Here is a 23,225-nt window from a genome sequence, read left to right as displayed (position 1 = left end):
TATTTTCTGGTGTACAGTCTGATTTAGATGAACCAGATGACGATGAATTCCATTGTAATACAGCAAGTCTAGAGTCCAAATTGTATATTCAGACCGAGCTTAACGATTTGGTTAGGGATCTGACCTTAACAAAAGAAAAATCTGAATCGCTTGGCTCTAGATTAGAAGAAAAGAACTTATTGGCAGTTGGAACCAGCATATACATGTACAGAAAGAGAGAGCAACAATTTTCCAAGTTTTTTCAACAAGAAGGTGATTTAGTGCACTGCTGAGATACTCCCTGTCTGATGAATGAGACTGATATTGAATGTAAAAAGGAAGACTGGAGGCTGTTTATTGATTCGTCGAAAACTAGTTTAAAGACTGTTTTATTATACAATGGTAACATGTATGCATTTATACCTGTTGGACATTCTGTACATATGAAAGAAAGCTATGAAAACCTATAAATAGTGCTAAATAAAATAGGCTATTCTGCTGATGGCTGGATGATATGTGGCGATGTAAAATTAACGTGCATGCTCCTTGGTCAGCAACGTGGCTTTAACAAGTTACCACGTTTCTTGTGTAGGGCTAGGGATCAACACTGCTGCAGAAAGAACTGGCCTCGAGGGAGTCTTTAAAACCTGGTGAGAAGAACATTTTACGCAAAAACCTTGTAGACCCAAAAAACGTACTCCTGCCACCTCAACATATAAAGTTAGGCCTAATGAAACAATTTTTAACGGATTTGCCTAAAGATGGACCATGTTTTAAGTATCTCTGCCAAAAATTTCCACACCTTTCAGAAGCTAAACTAAAAGAAGGCGTCTTTGTTTGGCGTGACATTAGAAAATCTGTGTTTGATGTTAACTTTAAATCCACAATGAAGCATGGGTATCATTCAAGCAAGTCATTACAAAGTTCTTAGGACATTAAAAAGACCCAAAATATGTTTATATTGTAGCTATAATGTTAAAGAAGTTTAAAACTTTAGGATGTTTAATGAGCCTGAAAGTTCAGTTTTTGAACAGTCTCCTTGATTACTTCCAGGACAATATGGAGGATGTTAGTGAGGAGCAAGAAGAGCGTTCTCACCAGGACGTTAAAGTGATGGGAAAACGCTACCAAGGCCGCTGGAACACCAACATGATGGGGACGACTGTTGGTCACTTCACCGAGAAGTTCAGCAAGCGACTCATCGTAGAAAAAGCTACACAAGAAGCTTCAGTGAAAAAAGAGAAAGAAAATACAAACCAATTCCAGCTTTTTGTATCCCGCCTGGTAGGCGTAGGTGGCGCGTGGGTCTGCTCCTGTAAACTGAAGGGTAGGCCGAATGTAGAAAGGGAGTAGGAACAGGTCAGGTAAAAATCTCTCGGTAGTACTCTTACAAATGGTTTTACTATCTCACTACCAAATAACTTGAATTCATAAACTGTAACTGATCTTTGGCTGAGACGAGCAGGTAGGTGCGAAGCTGTACATAAAATCTAACATCGGCTAGAAATTACGAAGGCAAATCTGTAGTGGCTCGCCCGCTATGAAATAGAAACAATGTTGGTTGGTCGTCTCCTCGGAATCAAATGGGCCGAGTCCGGAGCGGCGCTCGTAGAGCTGCACAGCGCCGGCTAGGGGGCGCTGCCCTCGGTGTCGGTGTCGTAGTGCCAACCTAAGAACTTGTACCTACGCCGTGGCATCGTAGCTATCGATACCACACAGCTGACAAGTGAAACTTCTATTAACACATACCATTATTTTAAGTAGCTTACTGCAAATACAAACCATGGTGATGTAACAAAGCGTTTGATTAATTTCCCTGTTTACCGTATAGTATACGATTTTATACTACATAGCAAAAAGTATATTGCTCGAAAACTATGGATGATACAAGAAAAACGAAGGCTAGATTTGACTGAGCTCATAAAAATCTCTAAAGATCAGATCTAAAAGTAAAAAAAAGTTTTCTTAAAAAATATTTCCGTTGGCCTGTGTAATAGGTTCAACGCCGTCCACCGACAGAAAGCGTAGTGGCGTAGCTAGCAGGGGGCACCATTTGAGTCTACACTTTGGTAGGGAATGTTCTCATCCAGAAGAGTCAGTGTGGTGCAAGCGTGTGAAGCAAGCAGGCGTGCCACGCAGACGAACTCGTGCCTTCTACAGCCAACTGAGCCAATTTGAAGGTTATTAGATTGTGGCCTTCCGACTGGCCGGATGGTCCTATTAAGAATTGCCACACAGGTTGGATGTTCTCCGTCAGTTGTGCAACGACGCTGGTATTTGTGATTACGTGCACATTCTTACACCCGTACATGAGGTTCTGGATGTCCGCGCAACGCAGATGCCAGGATCGTCGTTCTGTAATGGCGCCAGTGACAGATCGAGCAGCTACCACAGCACAGGTGAGAGGGCCCATGAGCCCAGACGAGTCAACACGAACTGCTGCGATCCGGTTATTAGCAGTGGGGCTAGGGGTACACACACAGCATCGACGGGCACGGCTCGACGGGTACCGTCAGGGGATCGCTTGGAAGATGGAACGGGACGCCGTGGGCTTCAGTGATGAAAACATATTCTGCCTGCACGCAGGTGATGGTCATTTGGGCGTACGGTATAACCCCGTTGAGCGCTGTCTCGTAGCGTGCATCCATACAAGACACATTGGTGCCAGGCCTTATGGTCTTGGGTGCGATAAGCTACAACTCTTATTCACCATTGGTATTTCTGGAGTCGACGCTAACCAGCGCTCGGTGCGTGCAGAATGTTGTTAAACACATTCTTTTGTCGTTCTTGCAGCAGGAAGGTGATTTGTGGTTCCAACAGGATAATACTCGCCCACACATTGCCCGTGAAAGTCAACGTTCTCTGCAAGACGTGCAGCAACTTCCCCGGACAGCACCATCTCCGGAATTGTGTCCAGCCTTGCGGCTCGTCAACTTACATCTCTTACAGAATTATGTGAACAAGTGGCGTAACGTATCCTAGAACGCATTTGCCATCTGTACGATCGACTGGATGCCAGAACCAGCGCCTGCATTACCGCCCGCGCGGGCTACACCACATACTAGTATGGATGTTGTTGCCCGACTCGATACCTGGTACCTCAGAACTGCTTCTGCTAATAATCTGTAAATGCAATGATTTCATGTACTCCATATGCACAGTTGCAACAATAAATTTTGAGTGAATTGGAAGTCTCTAAAAGCGCGTAAGAAATTATTTTCAGCAGTCAATTTTGGTTTCCTGCTTCGACCGTAATATCTCAAATTCTTTAGCATGATTTTTAAAGGAAATGTCAAAAAGTAAGTTACACAGTGCTCTCGTACCAAATTTCGTGGAATCGCGATACGGAAGATATCGTCCACGAAACTTGTTATTTAATTATGAATGGTTCGACCTACCAATAAATTTTAATGGTAATGCCGAGGTTAATCTGTAACGGGACACAAAATGTAACAACTTGTATCAGACGATGAAAACTAACAAAATAAATGCTGCCAAATGACGGATATGAAAAGAAACGGACGATTTCGGAAAAAATTGATGTTGTAGCCAAAACTATCTGTAATGTTACACCAGAATAGTTTTGTCACGCGAAAATTTAGATGACGATGAAATAATCAATGAGATACCGGTATAGATTGTGTGATTGCTCGCAGATTGATAAGAACAGCAGACAGTTCAAAAGAATTACACCATAACTACCAGGCATTGCTTTAGACTTAGCAACTGTAGGAATTGAGATGTCATTAATGACCGATCTGGTCATATGATCATATGATAGTGAACAAATCCATTCCAGGACACATTTCGTTGAGGATTTCAACTTCTTTAGCTGAAGTGCAAAGAATGTTAACGTACTCTGCCTACAAGTGGGTTAGAAAGGACTGTTAAAGAAACGAGGTGTCTAGCTCAAGCATATTTGGCCACCAGCTGTTATCCCTTTCGTCTGGTCTGCATTCCAGTTGCAGTCCCTCTGTTTACTTATTATGTCACACCCATCGGACTTTCAAGATCTTTATCTATTTTTTCCCAGTCCTTTCACAGTCAGTTATCCAGTGAAAACGTATTTTTTTAAAATAAGTCTTAGTTTGAGTATCTACGTTCCGGAATTGCATAGAGAACCTTCTCAAGGCGGGGAAGTGTACAAAGTTACATTTAATATGAAATTTCAAATACAGATTTTATTATCAGCCACAGAAATTGTTCTTTATTGCATTTTATGCGAATTAATGTGTCAGACGAAACACAAATTTGAGTTTCTGATGCAACTTGCACTTTATGTAATGTGATACTAGTTAAAGACTATCTCAGCCTCCCCCCTCCCCCACCCCCCACTCTCCGCCCGTCTCTGAAAGTAATCACACAGGTTCCGAGGCCGCAGTCTGATATTCTGCAAATATTAAGCAGCCAATAGCCTCTAGATATCTCGGTAATGGCGCTGAAGAGTTCCCAGCTCTTCTTTTTGCCTTGTTCACGAGGTCAGGTGAGTTGCAAAACATGAACAGCTCGTTAGCCGGCTAACGAGAATCCGCGAACGAGCAGCCTGAGAAGTCATTGTGCTGCATCTTGGGACAAGCGGCAAACCTGTCCGAAAATGGTTCGAGATGTCAACGCTGCGAAAAAGCGCAAAGCCCATACCGGCAAGACAGTGGACGTTGACAATTGAGTGAAATCGTGTTATAGAAATACTGAAAAGTGGCACAACACGATGAGAGAAAACTCTCGCCTTGTAACCCGACTTGCAAGCCAACCAGCAAACACTAAGCACTGCGAGAATTAGCCCCGCTGGAATGGTTTTTGTCCTAGATACGGCTGCAAGGCACTGCATTAAAACACATGTCCCACAGTTATGAGACGTTTTTTAGAAAGACGAATTGTGTGACAAGAACGGAGTTCAGCTTGTACAACTCTAGTCTGGCTTCCGTAAAAACTTCAGGAAAGTTTTCGATCCGTGAATTTTATTTCTGATACCTTCGCAATGCCAATCTACTGAGTGACCTAGACCTCCACCGACAACTTTCCAATGGTTGTTCAGGGATGCAATGCGAGTATTTTAGCGTAAGGGACCCACGATATCTGGCAGCTCGTTACATAATAATGATGTAATTATGACTTATTCGGATTTTTAACGCAATCAGCCTCGTTTCTGTGAAAATACTGGGAAATTTCTTTTTAGTGAATCCAAACACGAGTTGGATCTCAACCAAATGTTTACCAGCAAACAGGTGTATCGTACTGCTGTGTATTCCCGTTAATCACAGCTAACAGGGCCGGAAAACAAAACCCTAGACAGAACCTTCCCGTACTGAACGCAAACTAGAAGACAACGAGTTAAGTGCATTACTGCCAACAGGAAGTGGTAAGCGAATGGAAATGAGACATGCAGCGCACGCCATTGACATTTGCACTGCTGTGCACTGTATCCAGTGTAATGCCAACACATAGCTAATTGGGGCAAGAAACCAAACGAAATGTAGTCATTTTATAAGAAATCTTGTACCAAAATGCTCGGAAGGTATCCTTCAACATCCCCTGAATAATCAACAGCAGAAATAGACTGTTGGAAATACATGACACAGCGCTGTGTTGTAAATTCATATTTATTCTCACTCGTGTCGATCATTGATCATCATCAAAGAAGAAAGGAAAGCTATATCCAGGAAGAAAGAAAAACAATAAATTCATTAGTTGTCATACATCATGGAACTTGGGAATACTATCTTTTACAGCATAAAGTCAAGCGCCGGCACGCCAGTCGGGAACGAGAGAGAAGAGATGGCTGTGAGAAGACGTCAACAAATCTCCAGGACGACAACGCGACAGCAGCGGCACCTATGCGAAGAGGACATAAGCGCCGCGCCCGAATAATCGCCGCCCAGTTCTATTGCAGCATCGGCACTAGTTACTTTGCTTGTACAATGTACGTACCACTGACTTAGGACTGATTATACTGAAGAACATTGCTCATTTTGCATGTCGCCGGTTGCTTGCGACACTTCTGTGTGATAGTGAAAGTTAAGTATTGTAATCTTTTCCTTTTCTAATAAAACTCACTAATACGATTTGTTTGAATTTTGTCTAGCGATCCGAGAAAGCAGGTTTCCTAGACATCCCGTATTTGACAACTAGATTGGACTTAACAGTTCTTACTACAGTTACAGATATTGTGCTTAACGGAATGACAAAGGTTCAGTATGAGATCATGTGACCCACTCAGAGGCAAATGCAGTGCCAGCCACTGATCATGCGCTACGGCACATTGTAGATATCGCACTAAAATTACGCCATTTCTCTTCGAATGCGAGCCGGAAGTTCTACTGAATTTAGGCCACTTTATCTTTGAATGTACGCTGATATGCAAATAAAATGAACGAACACGTGTTTTGTAGCGCTGTCTCCATGATAACTAGAAACCAATGTCGAGTACTGAAATGACGGTCAGCCATGCTACACTCAACTCAGTGAAGGGACGCAGCTGTCTGTATTCACTTTGGGGTGATACATTGTTCACAGCACGATGTCATTTTTTTTTTAAGTTCCTGTAAAGTGTTGTGCAAGTGTAGACTGTGAAGGATCTTAGAGGAGCAGCTCTGATATCGGTGCCGTGGCCCAGTGATCACTTCCGTGTTCGAAACTCTGCAGCTCTGACGTGCTATAAACCTCTCTGCTGTTGCGTTTGCAAGCCGTGAATGGATCTACTTTCTGTTCTGCGTGACCGTTAAGTGTTTACTGCCCGTCTTTTGTATCCCGCCTGGAAGGCGGCAACTGGATCTGCTCCTGTGATCTGCAAAATAGGCCAAGTCACCCGCTGAGACACATCTCGGATGTGACTGAAGGTGACGTCAGGGCTCATTCCCCCCCCCCCCCCCCCCGTCACGGAATTTACGGGAATCAGGTGACTTGTGTGGGCAGCAGTGGTGCCAACTCCATCCAGCGACCTACTAAATCCTCATTGCTTGCATGCAACAATGCATCGCCACTGCTATATGTACCAAAGGGGGACGTACCAGCTATTAGGCAGGTGGTCATAATGTGCTGGCTGCTCGATGTAGCCGACCGCTGTGGCCGAGCAGTTCTAGGCGCTTCAGTCCTGAACCACGCTGCTGCTACGGTCGCAGGTTCGAATCCTGCTTCGTGTATGGATGTGTGTGATGTCCTTAGGTTAGTTAGGTTTAAGTAGTTCTAAGTCTAGGGGACTGATGACTTCAGATGTTAAGTCCGATAGTGCTTAGAGCCATTTGAACCATTTTTTGCTCGATATAAACACAATCCATCAAAATCAATGCAGTACAGAAGAAAAGCAGGAACATAGAGTGCAAAGACGTCGGTGTTGTGTGTAAATGTAAAGAATCCTAATGTGAAACTCAAATGAAGGTGGAATAAGAGAACGATCTTTTAGTCAGCATTACTGAGCTTCTCTGTGAGTAAGGCTCAAGCTTATGGAACGCTGTCTCTGAATATTAGGAGAATTAATTCTGAATTAAAAAGGGCATCTCCAAAATTGTTTAACTATGAATCAGGAGCTGATATAAATATATATATCAGAAAGTTTTTTCAATACATCAGTACCTGGTTTTATACAGTATCGAATGTAGCACATGAAGAAAGCACAGGTGCTGCTATCTTAATAAGAGAGAGCACACCAGTACACAATATCGACACTAGATACGCCCAAAGATGTAAACAACCATGCATGAGCAGCGCTTATTAGATGGAGGGGGTCCGACAGCCGATCGGTTCCTGTCATTCCACCAGGAAGGAGGTAAATGACTCGTTCTGTTTGCGGTTCAACCATCCCTAGAGTGTCAGTACCGGGGTTCGATCGCGTCCGCATTGTTAGTTTGTGCCAGGTAGGGCTCTCAAAAATGGAAATTTACAGGCGTTTCGGAGTGAACCAAAGCGACGTTATTCGGACATGAAGGAATACAGAGATACAGGAACTGTCGATGGCATGCCTCGCTCAGGCCGCCCAAGAGCTACTACTGCAGTGGATGACCGATACCTACAGATTATGGGTCGGAGGAACCCTGACAGCTACACCACCATGTTGAATAATGCTTTTCGTGCAGTCACAGGACGTTGTGTCACGACTCTGTGCAATACGCTGCATGATGAGCATCTTCGTTCCCGGCGTCCACGGAGAGGTCCATCTTTGCAACTACAACACGATACAGCTTGGTACAGATGAGCCCAACAACATGCCGAATGGACCGCATCACTTTCTCTTCACCAATGAGTGTTGCATATGGCTTCAACCAGACAATCGCCGGAGATGTGCTTGGAGGCAACCCTGACTGAACGCCTTAGACACTGTCCAGCGAGTGGAGGAAGGTGGAGGTTCACTGATGTTTTGGGGTGGCATTATGTGGGGCCTAGGTAGGCCGCTGGTGGTCATACAAGGCGCTGTAGCGGCTATACGATACGTGAATGCCATCCTCCGACTGATTGTGCAACCATGTCGGCAGCATGCTGTTGAGGCATTCATCTTCATGAACGACAATTCGCGCCCCAATCGTGCACATCTTGTGGATGACTTCCTTCAGGATAACGACATCGCTCGTCTAGAGGGGCCAGCATGTTCTCCAGACATGAACTCGATCGAACATTCGTGGGGTGGATGGGAAAGGGCTTTTTATGGACGACGTGACCCACCAACCACTCCGAGGAATCTACGACGAATCGCCGTTGAGGAGTGGGACAATGAGGACTAACAGTGTCTCTATGAACTTGCAGATAGTATGAGATGACGAATACAGGCATACATCAGTGCAAGAGGACGTGCTACTGGGTGTTAGAGGTACCGGTGTGTACAGCAGTCTGGACCACCACCTCCGACGGTCTCGCTGTATGGTGGCCCAACATACAATGTGTGGTTTTCATTAGCAATAAAAAGGGCGGAAATTATGTTTATGTTGATCTGTATTCCAATTTTCTGTATAGGTTCCGAAACTCTCGGGACCGAGGTAATGCAAAGCTTTTTTTGATGTGTGTATTTACCCTTACGAAGAAGTAACAAAAACCTTTTAATAGCTGGTGATTTTTAACTACGGACAGACACTTGGGAGTCGAAGGATCACGGCTTAGTGAAGTATACGTTCATCACCTCATCTTTGCGCAGCTAGCTAGACAGAATGCATGCATCCTTAACCATACGTGAAAGAATCCTTGCAACTGAGGTGATATGGGCTTGTTTCTCTGAATATTGTGCCCTTGAAGAAGCTGTAAACTTATATAAACAGCTTAGCATAAGGTATAGATACGAGTCGACGCTCAACATTTCGCATCAGAGAAACAGCAAAGTAGCCGAATTTATTGATGACACCTAAATATCTGAATACACAGTAAATAATGCTGAATAGTGGGCTTCTGCAGCCAAATACAAACTAAGAGGAAGTTTAATGTATTATGGCTCTCAAAAACCAGAGACGCTAAATGATTATTGAATTCTACTATACACTACTGAGGGAGTTGTATCATAACTACAGTGTGATAGACAAGCTCATTCAGGAAATAAATCGAATAAACTGACAAATAGTAAACGGAGACAAATGCAGGGTATCAAGAACATTTCAAAATCTCTTATAGAAGGCGAACTGACAACAATGTATAATTTATTCAGACATCAGAGAAACCGTGGACGCACACTCACGGAAGGTTTAGAAACAGACAATGGGAGTTTACTCACAAACCAGAACAAAGTTGTCCGAAAACTCTCACAGTACTCTGATCAAAGAGACGAAGCTTCAATAGGCGAAATGGTACAATGATGGAATAGGGCTCGCCGATTTGGCTCAAACTATGTGTGTAGAAGCAGTCAGATGCCTCTTTCAGCTTCAGGGAATATTTCGCCTGAGTATGCTCTAGGAAAAGGCAAAACGTACTGGAAGGATTTGTGAATAGAATGTGAGGGATTTTTGAGGACCAGTTTGCGTATCGGTGCCTGAATACGCCAAAAAGTTTTCAGCTCAAAAAATGCGCATCACTTGTTTGTACTGTCTCAACGTACTATCGATTATTAAATGTTAGGAGAATGAAGAGTTTGTTAAGTTTTTTTCTACAGTTTTCTTGTATTTTTGTGTTAAAATATTTCAGATATCTGACAGCTGATGGTCGAGAGAAGCTGTGCCCTGTCCAGTTTGCTACGCCCAGCCGACTGCTAAACCGCGGTGTGCGGCAAACATAAACAAGTACGATGCAGCTGGCCACTGCAAACGTTTGCCGGCGACTGCAAAGAAGAAGCAGTTACTGTTAAAGAGAGAATTGACGTGGTTTGTTTTTCACAGATAACGGTTCTTCGCTTGTACTCTCAGAATTTCAGAGTAGTATCCGATTACTGTTCACCAATGAACCGCGCGAGAGATTATCTCAAGAGTGTCATGACATCAATTCACATATATGATACGTGAATTAGTCTGCAGTGGGGATATATTTCAAGTGTGTTCAAAGCAGTTCTAAGTCGTTTAGAAAGATATTTTGAGAGGATTATCGGCTTGTGTAGAAAATGATTATTTCGCCGGATTTTGTACAGTGTAGATTCGCCAGGTGTAGGAAAGGCTCCTATTTAGAGAAGTATCGGATTAGTTTCTTCTAGTTGTGATTAATGATGCGTTACGCTGCTTTAATAGCCACGAGATTGTAGGTAAACCGTGTTTCAGTGCTTTTGTGAGCTTCTCCGTTGGATGGTGTAAGTGAAGAGACGTGTTCACGCGAAGTCGTTTAGTTATTTTAGCACGCACTAAGGGACAGTAGCGTTGCATTGTATTATTGTGGTTGTATAGATGTACGCAAGCACTAAGGAGGAGTGACTTGGCGATATTTGGGTTAGGATTTAGTATGTGACTTCGGCGTGAGGGTCGTATAGGTTCCTTAAATTACGTTGGATGCTGAATGTGTGGTCTGTATTGTAGAGAACGGTCGTCCCACGTAATAGTTGCTTATTGAGAAACAGTCAAAAGTTGATTGAAGATCTGATAGCTTTTCTCCTTGTTCCTAAACGACAAATCAAGAACCATTTGTTAGGAAACCCCCAAAAACGCAACACGGTGAAATTTAGGTTTTTTGTTTTATTTTTTTAATACATTTCCGTTTAGGGGGTTTGGAATAGAGAACCAGCACTCGTAAAGTATAACGCTAACTTGTACCTGTAAACAATTAATTGCAGGAAATAAAGAATTAACGGTTGTAAACAGAAAAAGTCAGCACCAGCCTTATCCTTAATACACAGACTGACAAAAAATAATCAAATGCTTACTTCAAAGGAGACTAATATCTTAAATATATTTCTATATAACAAATTAATTCCAAAGGCAAATAAAGTAAAAGGCTGGAATACTGATAAAGGCACAGTTTAAAGAAATTAAAGTGAAGATTAAAGAAAATTTTCAGATAATAACTTGGAACGGAAAGAAAGATAATTATCTTTATTTAGATATGAAAAACAAGTTTACATTTTATCGAAAAGTGATTAATTACAAATGAAAAGTTATTCCATTTAATTCTGAAAGATTGAGATTAACGAACTAGTTTATGACGGTAAAATTTCAGTACAGTCAAGGACATTATTATAATTTTCGTTGACTGACAAAGAGAGTTAAACAATATTAAATTATATCTTTGCCATGTGAGCGCATTCTTCAGTACACGTAAAAATTTAGAACGTTCACACTAATAGAGTGTATATACGATTATTCAGTGAAGCTTTAAAAGAGGAGGAACTACAACAGGCGACGGATCTATATGACGGATTCATATGTTATATATGAAAGTTATCGTTTCTGGTTCTTATATTGTTGAGAAAATGTTTAGCTGTGTTGTCAAAGCTTCACTTTAGGTTGCTGTTGTTGTAAAGTAAATACATTATCCCTACTCCCCGTAGACACACACATTTAGTATTTTTCTGGTGACTGATACTAGCTTTGGCGGTAGTTGTTTCGAAGTTAGTGAATCCTGAGAGCCAAATGCAGTTTTGTAATTAATATCCATTAATCGGACAACATTACACCACGAAAAGTGTTACTGTGTCCATTCTTTAGGACATAGCGATGTCGTAGCGAGCTGTAGAGTGATTTACAGCGTGAGAATCTGAATATCAAATCTTACGTGACGTCGTTAATACAGACGACTATCTCAAGATACACAGATTACGTCGTTGAGTGTAGGAAGGTCTTGTCAGGACATCTCATTGTAGTATTACAAGAGTGAGGTACATTGTCCGACGTTGCTTTCCGCCTACGTATTGCAGTGCTGTTAGAGCTTGCTCATACAGTATTTTTTCTACGAGTCAGTGGTGTCTAAAGCGTGGCGCTATGCAAACCCAGTTGTGACGCTCACCGGCTGGCAATTTATCAGCTGGAATTCGATTACTGCTGCTACCATTATTCTTCTTTTTCCCATTTCATTTTATTCAGTGCAATATTCAACGATTCATTATAAAATTTAAATACATTTAAAAATTTCAGTTTATATGTGTAAGTTAATATATTCAATTTAGTTACTATCACTAACCTTGTAAGTCGAAAGTAAGTGTTAGTAAAAAGAGGATGGTATACGAGGACATTTAATATGAAACGTGTGAAAAGCGTTGGTTTTAAGTCAAAGTTGAAGCCTCATGACTGAACCACAAGTAAGGGCAACCGCTGCCTCGTACAGCAACGAATGAGAAACACACCTTCAAAGATTCCGTGCGCCGTCGCTTCTGGAAGATTACTCACGTCTTGGCGCAGTGACAGTAAAAAGTACGTATGTTAGTCCTGTGGACATGGATTGTTTCCCAATTTAGGTATTTGTTGTTATTCAGAGTTAGATAAAGTAATCTAATATCCTATGTATGTTGTAATATATGCTCGGCCTCCTGAAGTAGTGAATCTAGCTTTACTACAACCAACAACAAAGATGTTTTGTGTGTTCTAAAATCGATGCACATTACGCGAACCACATTGTCCACGTTGTAACGTCTGTTGATTTATCATTTTTCCCGGAGCACTTGTGATCCAGTTCCGTAGGGCCCCAGCAGTTTTCTAATGGTTTCATTGGGGATTTGGAATGGTAAATCATGAATGCGCGCCGTGGTCAGTCCGAGACCTATGCCTATTTACTGTTTGCTTTCAAATGATCACAAACCAGGGTGTTTCTTCGTGCATGAGTCGTCTGTAAGTTTCTCCCTCAATCAGATCGTGATGAACAAACGTTTGTATTGCTTTCGGTCTGTTTTTTCCTGTTTAGACAGGACATTGCTATACAACACGTTGCTCTGAAGGTTTAGATCACTGAGCTATTTCACGAAGTGTCAGAATACTTTGAGACTCTCAGAAACAGTGTTGCTATGGTACAGCTGTTCATGTCGTGGATTCTTTGCATCGCTCTTCAAGTACGAGTACAAAAACAAGTTGCTGTCGTAGTTTGTGTCTCAGTGCCGTATGTTTGGACCTGTGTGTGGAACATTCCTTTTTCTGTATTTTGCAAAATCCGTTATTAAGTCTGTTGAGGGTGACCTTGGACATTCTTCGCCAACCTTATATAGTTCGTAAATATTCTCCTACGCGATGGGATGTAAGAGAAACTGAGTGGAAGTCCTTTACGACAGTCTGTGAATGTTCCCTTTGGGTCCCGTGGACGACGAAACGAACCATATCTGACACAGGTGGAGATGTATTTGTGTGTGTGTGTGTGTGTGTGTGTGTGTGTGTGTGTGTGTGTGTGTGTGCGTGTGTGAGAGAGAGAGAAAGAGAGAGAGGCAGGGGGGAGGGGGAATAAGATCTTTTCAAACCAGAATTTCCCGTGTTTGCCAGGACTAATCCATGTTGGCAGGAAGGCTGGAGTGTTTTGAGTCAATATGGTAGTGTCGTGGCTAAAATCATATCTTCAGCGCACTTAAACAACAGTAGGAACAGTTGCAGACATTCAGTATTGATGACTGCAATAACTCTGAACAGAAGATCTTGAAGCGTGTCTTCTTTCGTTTCGAGCCTGTTGTTACTAACGTTAATGTATGAGGGAATATAAAAGAAGAAAATGTGTAAGATCGAGGAATCGAAAACACAATATTATTATTTCTTCAGTTTCATACAAGATACATATTAGACACAGGGAGCATGCAGTGTGATTGTGGAGTTCTCATAGACCTAGTCCCTGTGGAAGAACACGCGTACGACATATCCGGGTGAACCTGAATCACTGACAAAAATTCCAGAGATTGTTCGAGGACATTTCCTAATTATTTTGGTATAAGGGAGCCGTGATCTCTGGTGAATTGTCACAGAGTAATAATTTCATTATGACTTATTCGTTTTGTTATCCCAATCACCAGATATTTTCAGTGTAATATGGATACAAAGCAGAAATGGGATCAGGTGAGAAATCTGTAATTATTACTGATTAAAAGGAGGCAGCCGCTGTCAGGTGCGAATATTGGAAAATAAGGAAAAATTGGTGGAAGCCGACCTTTTTTTTAAAAAAAATTGATTTGTGTTCCGGAAAAAGATAGAATGCTGCGAGGCGATAGTGATCCTACGAATTAGATTGACTGAGTAGAGGCAAACCCATTTTTAAAGCGCTTATAGATTTAAAGAGAGTGTTGGCTGGGAAACCGGGAAGGTAAAAGGGAAAGAATGCAGTTACTGAAAGTTCTAGAGCTTGTACAGAAAACAGACTGCAGTTACCAGATTCGAACGGCACAAAGGGAAATCGGTAGTTTATGAGGAATTGATACAGGGCTGTAGCCTTTCGTACATGTAATTCAGTCTGGATATTGAGGCAGTAAAGAAAATTAATGAGATATTTGGAACGGAATTAAAGTTCAGGGAATTGTATGTGGCGAACAGAGGGAATTTGTTTACAAAATGAGACACTGACCATTTTGCTGATTAGGCATTTAAATAATTGACGATAACGGAAGTAGGTATGATATAGAATGCGGACTGGGAATCGCAAAAGAAGCATTTGTGAAAAAGATAAATCTCTTAACAATGAATATAAGTAATTTAGGGTTTGTTTCTGGAGGCATTTGTGTGGAGTGTAGCATTGTATCGAAGGGAAATATGGACGATTAAATAGTCAGACAAGTAGAGAACAGGAGCTTCCGACACGTGGTGCTACAGAAGAATGCTGTAGATTTTATGGATAGGTCGAATAAATAATGAAAGCGTATAATTCAACTGAAAGGAGGGATTGGTTGATATGAGACATCCACAGGAATCAGGGAATTGTCAGATCGGTAGTGGAAGGAAGTGGTGGTGTAGCGGAACTTTGAATTTCGCCGCGCTACACTCGTTCCCTCAGATAAAAATATCCCGTCGCAGCGGTATGAGCGCTCGACGGCAGAGAAAATACTAAAATTGTAACTCTTTTTTTGTTTTCTATTCGTTTCTTAATTGTCTCTCGAGAGCGGAAGCTTAATGCAGACGTGATCTGATGCCGACGTAAAAAACTTAATAGCTAGTCTTGATCTGGTTTTAATGTGTAGACATATTGAGGAAGTTGTTATGAAATTTGGAGGAGGGAAGCAACGTAAAATAAATTACATTTAATATCAAGACGGTTTTGTGTACATTAGAAATTGCTGGACAATGAAACTTATTGCAAGATTTCGGAGCAGACTTTTCACGCGGAAATGAAGTAGGAGATTTTTGAAGACCTGGACGCCGCACGAAACAAGAAGACATGTTAACATGGTAAAGAATTAACTCTAAGCTACGCCATTTCCCGATGTCGGTTACATTTTGTTATTCGCTGTTCTTTTTCAATAATTTTTGTAGTGGAAATTGGTTTAACTTTTGCTCAAAAACGCCACAAGGACCACCCCAACAATAGCTTTTCCGAGTCACGAAGTCCGATAGCTTTTCTGTAATATGAAGTCCGATTTGTTTTTCATTTTTCCCCTTTTTCACGGTCATTTACGATTTTAAAATCCCCTTTTTATTCACCATTTCTTCCCACATTTTCAACCTTTTTCTTTTCTTCTCTTTTTTTTTTTATTAACCAATACAGTGGGATGGACGGCGGTTGCTGTTCGTGTGGAGAGGTGAAGAAGTTTGAGCACAGGATAAAGTAGCATTGGGTTCTGTACTAAACCAGGCTTCGACTGAAGACATCAACAAGAAAACGTCAAACAAAATGTTGTTATTCTCTAACGAACCACCGAAAGCCATGGGTCCGTTAGGCGGAAGCAGAAATTATCACAAAAAAGCTTGGAATTTTTTTGGTGGATTCCCAGTTCACCCTGTGTATCACAGTTTACTATCACAAGTAACAGGATCTACAATATTAAATGAAACTGCGTCAGTCTACTGAGAGCTTCTTGAAGGAGCCCGCTATTCCGAACAAGTCGTCGGCGTAGTGGTTATCAGGAGGCCTCTTGCTCTCGTCCGAGATGTAACGGTCCTGCTCCAAGAACCAGTCTCGCATCTTCTCCGTTCTTCTGAAGAAATCATCTGAAATAAAAAGGGACATTCAATTTTTCAGATAGGAGAAAAATTATTCGTAGAAGTGACAGCTAAACGAATCCATCTTTGTCTTCGGTGATTTTAGTTTTATGGGCATTACGCTGTGGTCCAAGGTATATTTCTCTGCCAAGCGTTTCGTCTTCTAACGCTGAAGACATCATCAGAAACCATAAAAATTCAGATACCAGTAAACAAGAATGATGGGTGGTTTTGAGCACTGCATATTATACTATCGCCGCTTGCCACAGCAGGAACATACAGGGTGCGGAAAAACTATTTGGCCAAAAGTGTAGGGCAGCAAGACCGCAGCAAACAAACGAATTTGAGTATAGGAACTAGGGGCGCAGTGACATATTTTCTGTGCTGCAAGAAAACTGACATATGAATGTCTTTACTCAAAATAAAACGGAATTCATAGATACAGTACAGGTAAACAATATGTTTGGACTCACCAATCGTCACGATGAGAACGAGAAAACTCAAATCACGTGACGCATGGGAACTGTACCTAGCTGTCGTAGCATACAGCGTTTCTTTAAAAATGAAAACAATATCATATCCGTCTTTGATGTTTCAGTATGTCTTAAGAAGGTCAAGTAAACGAAAGATGAGATTGATATTACACAAAGAGTATCAACACTTAACGTAAGTATGTCGTAGCAAATGTCTAAACTGACCCCCGTTTACACTGGACCCCTATTTCCTATGTTCAAATTCCTTCGTTTGATGCTGTCTTCCTGCCCTACACTTTCAGTCAAATTGTTTTTCCGTACATGCGCTCTAGTGTACATCCGTTCAAGTGTAGTTAAGAAAGACAAAAAAGAAGCATTAACACCAAGCTTAAGTAACACAAGAGCAAGTCAAATGAAATCGCAATTGCGAATAAGGACTACCGTCAGCTGTAGAACGGAATAACGACAGTGAAAATTTGTACCCGGATTTCCCGATTATCGCGAGCGGTCGCCTTACCATTTTGATTTCCGTACACGACTAACAACCCTATCGCAACTGCCATATGCCGTCAACCATGCGTCTACGACCTGTACTCGTACATCCATCACGTATTTTCCGGTACAGGTCAGACACTGTGCTTGAAAGCCGTTCGCTCGGTATCGGCAGATAAATAAGATTTTGCATGCCTGCATGTCCAAGGAGCTTCGTATCGTAATCAGAATAACACAAGCACTGCAATATCGTACAAGAGCAACTGTCGTCTGGGAAGTACAGGTAAACTGGCAGCAGCAGATCGTGTGCTCTGCGACTGAGATATCCACCACGTTCGTTTCCCTATTGCTATTGTTTAATTAAGATCCATTGATTACAACTCCATGACGTACTGAGACGCCACATAAATTCGAAAGCATTAAATAGAAAAGAAGAAGGATCGAAATTACATATGTTGTGAACGTTAGTGCTAAACAAGACAAACAGCGCCAATTCCACCCCAATACAAGCTCCGCAGCATACGCCAGCGGGACTCCGCCATATTAGGCAGTGGTCTCATGACGTCACGAACCTACAGTTGCGTGGATATGTGTCAGCTTCCTGAGTGTGATTGAGCCTATAGTGCTATCTAAGTCTTTACATGCTCTGGCAATGCCTCTGGGACTGTAGGACGAAACTTTTGGCCAAGTGCCAAGAAATGTGCCTTTAACAGTGACATAATGGCCATAAAATAGAATTCACCAAAGACGGAAATACCGGTCGTAAAATCCTGGCTTGTATGACAAGTCGAAAACGTGTTGGTGGAAGTCTCAGATACTGAATTTTTACGAAGACCTTTCGAATATTCTTTCTGCACCGGAAAAATCTCGCAGGAAAGTATGTAACGTGGTCGCAACAGGTAAGGTGACTGAGTGCAAAGCATTTCGTTATTGGATTTGTACATACCACTGCTTTCGATTTCTTTGATTGGTCGACTTGGCACGTGTAAAGCTGATTACTGTCTTACGGATTTTCCAACACAGGCAGACATCAAGATCTACAAGGTATTAAATGCATCAAACTTAGAAACCAACTGGAAGTTCAAATGGTTCAAATGGCTCTGAGCACTATGGGACTTAACATCTAAGGTCATCAGTCCCCTAGAACTTAGAACTACTTAAACCTAACTAACTTAAGGACATCATACACACCCATGCCCAAGGCAGGATTCGAACCTGCGACCGTAGCGGTCATGCGGTTCCAGACTGTAGCGCCTAGAACCGCTCGGCCACCAACTGGAAGTCTGCGGGAACGTGTACAATGTGGTACAAAAGCTAGGGGACATACCGGCCCATTCTAACCAATCAGTGTTGGTTAGGCGCAGTTAAAGTCAGATGTCTATGTATCTTACGTTTAACTTAGCTTCGTCTGTGCCACAACACCTTGCAACTGTTGTCAGTAGCGAGGTGACCGTTTTCTTATCTAGTGAATCTGTCCTCATGCTACTAAAGTATACAGACCAAGTTATACCAGTAGTTACAGCTGTCGATTACACACGTTATGGACTATGTTGTACCAGTAACAATAACAGTGTTTACATGAGGTGGAAGATATTGAAGATTTTGCTACTGAAACTGCCAACGGAAGTGATCCTGAACGCAATAGTGAACACGATACTGAATCTGAACTTGATAATTATCAGGTGATGATGAATGTCAACGAGTTATTGAAGGAACAAAACAGATACTTTCTATGGTCTCAACCGATATAACTCAGTCTGCAACCTGTGTGTGCATGAATGAAAATTTATTAAAATTCATGGTTTGTCAAACTACCTTGAACTGAAACTTACCTGATTAATTTTTCTTTTGTTTTATATTTTGAACACCAATGAACGTAAATTTTCTCTATATTTTTAAGCACCAAAGGTATTATTTAAAGTTTTTTTCAGCAGTTGACATATACATTACAATCTGAAACTGGGCAGAAGTGAGATATTAATTTTGAGCCAGGCCATTGTTATGTTTAGATTTTATAAAGCTGTTTTGATGTCAATAAGTACCAAAAAACAATGGAAATTGTCTGTGTTCATTGGTTTATATTATTGTCCGAATGCCTATCTAGAAAATGCAGTAATAGTTTTTATGTCTATGCCCCACAACGCAGTTTATTTCATTAAACATTCGCGACACCGACTGAGTATTACATCCATAAACAGTGACACGAACGCTCCTTTAGGCCGGCCATTGTGGCGGAGCGGTTCTAGGCGCTTCAATCCGACACCGCGCTGCAGCTACGGTCGCAGGTTCGAATCTTGCCTCGGGCACGGATGTGTGTGCTGTCCCTAGGTTAGTTATGTTTAAGTAGTTTTAGGTCTAGGGGACTGATGACTTCAGATGTTAAGTCCCACAGTGCTCAGGGCCATTTGAACCATTTGAATTTTTTAGCTCCTTTACGAAGCAATGAACTAACTATTGTGTGAGTTAAAAACCTGCTGTTACGTTTCTTGATGTAGTCATAAACGCTGCTTTTTTCTGCCTACGTGCATAATGTTTGGCTTACAGTCTACTACTGTTGCGTGACCATCACTGCAATACCGTCTTGTGTGCATTAAAACGATTTCTGACGGCGCTATCTCGCTGCGAGAACGAGCAGCCTTCACTCGCTCGTGTCCTTGGAGACTAAGCTGTACACCATTCACACAGATTGTGATGTTAAAAGAGTGCATAGAGTGTATGCCCTCCTTTTAGTCACCACTATGTGTTGGGCTGATGTCCTCGTTCCCGTCAACACAGTTACCATCGTTAGCTGTAGTGATTACTGTTACTTTATGTGCAAGTGTTAGCTGTAGGGCTAACAGGTCGCACGTATTTAGTGGGGTCTCCCATATTTTAATCACATTTTCTTCTATCTTCCGTATTTTTGATAGGTCTCCCTTATGTTACGGTTTATCCGTATTTTACGTAGTTCAGAATTTTTGCATATTTGATAATGTTTTCCCTTGTGTTTTATAGAGTTTAATTTATTCATTTATACCAAAATTCAAAGAGTATTGTTCCCAAATCAACAATCGACATTTCCAGTTTATCATATCTGAATTGTCTCTTTTTCATGTGGTAAGTCTGAAGGTTCCGCGACGAAATTTTCCTCTCCTGCTTCGGCAGCGTGAAGACGGGCAGTTCGATCCCAGTCTTGTGTGCAGTTTGTATTGTATTCGGTACACCTCTTTAACTGTGGGTAGGTAAAGTGACGACGAAGATCCCTCGAAGGCACTACCAAATAAGAGCACTCACTATATCTGCGTGTATCTCCCCCTGGTAAAAACATATTTTTGATTGGGATCAGTAAAAAATGACATTCATAAATGGTTTTGTTTATTTATGCCAGTGTTTTTCCATCTGCGGTTCACTACCCGCAGGGGGGTCCAAATTCTTGCTCGGGGTGTCTAAGTCGCAGGAATAATTCCAATTTAACCACTTTAAATGATACGACAAGAATTTCCGGCGTGCCATTATTATGATGCATCATCCGCTGTAGCAGAAACGTAATGAAAGCACATTGGTAAGTTATTCAGGTTCAGTTGTGGCACTTATTTGTAGTAAGGAGCATTAATTTAATTCAAACCTGTTGATTATGTTAAAAAATGTTCAAATGTGTGTGAAATCTTATGGGACATAACTGCCAAGGTCGTCAGCCCCTAAGCTTACATACTACTAAACCTAAATCATCCTAAGGACAAACACACATACCCATGCCCAAGGGAGGACTCGAACCCCCGCTGGGACCAGCCGCACTGTTCATGACTGCAACGCCTAAGACCGCTCGGCTAATCCCGCGCGGCTGAATATGTCATATACGCAAAGACTTGCACCGGCCGGAAGTGGCACGATGATTTTCGAAATCTTAGATAACTGCAGTATGGAAATAGGGCAGCAAGGGCCACTAAGTGCTGTACGGACTGAGTTAGCGAGTTCTTTTACTGAGAGGTTTGTTGGGAGAGGGGAGGGATCACATTACCCCCGGTCAGTACGGCGGTGCGGGTGCAGAATTCCGTGCAGTACTGACAAATTAGCTTTCGTGCCGCTCAACTATTGTGGTAAAATATTACACAGAACAAGACTGTTTCGTTGAAGCTCATTTCAAAGACGCTCGTGGTGAAATGTGACACAAAATGGCTGAAACAACACACTCACAGCTCAAGTGAAAGACTTCGCACCATGGTTGCTAGAATTCACTTCAACTCCCGTGTTTCGAACAAAACAATAGACCCCTGAGATTGTCATCAGTGAGAGAAGGCACGAAGTATAGCAATTTCTATCAGTCTCATCTAGGATGCTTGACCTCACGTCAAATTGAATGTTTGTATTATCGTAGCTCTGCGGCCTGATCGGAATTTCTACGAAGTCGTCGTTGCTTGCCGTCTAGTTCATATCTGATTTCTTTCGTGTTGTTATTTGCGATTTCGGTGAAGTGAACCATTGTTATCTTGATAGCGCTTTATACAGTTAAAAAATCTTTTCAATACTACTACAATACATAATTTATAGTAACATATATCAGATATTTTAGCAACTAATGAAAAAGAAATTTTGTCTTCTTTTGAAATTGGATGATCGCAAGTAGAACAACTAGCCTAGTACAAAAACGTAATCTAAGAAAATTGAAAAAACCTCAGATCCAATATCAGTTAAATTAAATAAATCAAATTACTATCAAAGCCACCTTCATCAACAGTATTTCACCGTCAAATCCGTTATAAACAAAAATCTATTGCAATTACATAACTCCTCGTTTAACATTAATTCCGAACTGAAAAGAATGTAAGACTGTTAACGATGAATAAACGCAAACCCTGAAACCTTTTTGCATGAACTGATAGACAACTAAGTGAACAAGATACAGTAAATAACTTAGAGAAGTTCGAAAGAAGACCTACTTCCTTACAAATTGATTATACAGTGGAATCACGCTTAACGAGCATAATTCGCTTCTGGGTCTTACTTGCAACATGAAACACTTGTTATGTGAAACATATTGCTCTGAGAAATCCACATAAAAGTAGGGCACTGCGTTCCATTCCGAAAGGTACTAATAATACTTGTAAAACAGTAACGTAATGTATAATATTATACATCCTTTTTTACAAGAAATTTTTCTAAAGACGATTGTTTTTGCCTACTGTTTAAAATGAGTGCTAAAAGCAGAAGACGACTAGTTGAATAAAACATCTCCCAACTTATTGTTTTATGGACAGCTTTATTGAACTCGTGTTGCTTATCGGCAGACATATCTCAAATGGAATTCACAAATAGGTATTTCAACACCACGAATTAACATAAGCCTTCCAAGTTAGGAGAGCATGCTATATCGTCACAGAGAGTTTGCAAATTCGGCAAGGAGGACAAAGTGGATGTACTGGAAATAACAACTAAGGCGCAAGGAGCACCGCTCACAGTACACCTGAGTACAGGAATATCGGCATCATTGTCACTGATCAGAACTTCTGCTGTACACGGCGGAGCGGTCTGAGGCGCCTTGTCACGGTCCGCGAGGCTGCCCCCGTCTTCCCTCAGGCATGGGTGTGTGTGTGTGTGTGCCGTTCTTAGCGTAAGCTAGTTTAAGTTAGGTTACGTAGTGTGTAAGCTTAGGCGCCGATCACCTCAGCAGTTTGGTCCCGTGAGTCCATACCACAAATTCCCAAAATTTTTTGTTCACGGCGGAAGATCATACATCAGCGTGTGACTTGTTGCCCAACTGAAGAGGTCTATGTCGGAAGGTGTATTGGAAATGGTTATCCAATACTGAAAATTAAGGCTCTGAACAGACTCGATATGCGAATCATTGCCCGTTAAGTGATTCAACCTTTTACAAAATTACGTTTTG

At 41.6% G+C, this 23,225-nt stretch overlaps 1 protein-coding gene across 1 annotated transcript in view; it reads right to left on the bottom strand.

The window, feature by feature from the left end:
- Positions 1–15,883: 15,883 nt before the first annotated feature.
- LOC124797909 (retinol-binding protein pinta-like) overlaps positions 15,884–23,225 on the bottom strand; it is a 232,550-nt gene continuing 225,208 nt past the window's right edge. The window contains exon 7 of the mRNA XM_047261030.1: positions 15,884–16,406. Coding sequence (XP_047116986.1) covers positions 16,255–16,406 — 152 coding nt within the window. The 3' untranslated portion in view covers positions 15,884–16,254. The remainder of the gene's footprint in view (positions 16,407–23,225) is intronic.

Source organism: Schistocerca piceifrons, chromosome 5 (assembly GCF_021461385.2).
Source record: "Schistocerca piceifrons isolate TAMUIC-IGC-003096 chromosome 5, iqSchPice1.1, whole genome shotgun sequence".
Taxonomy (NCBI): Eukaryota; Metazoa; Arthropoda; class Insecta; order Orthoptera; family Acrididae; genus Schistocerca; species Schistocerca piceifrons.
This window is presented reverse-complemented; position numbering and strand designations above follow the sequence as displayed.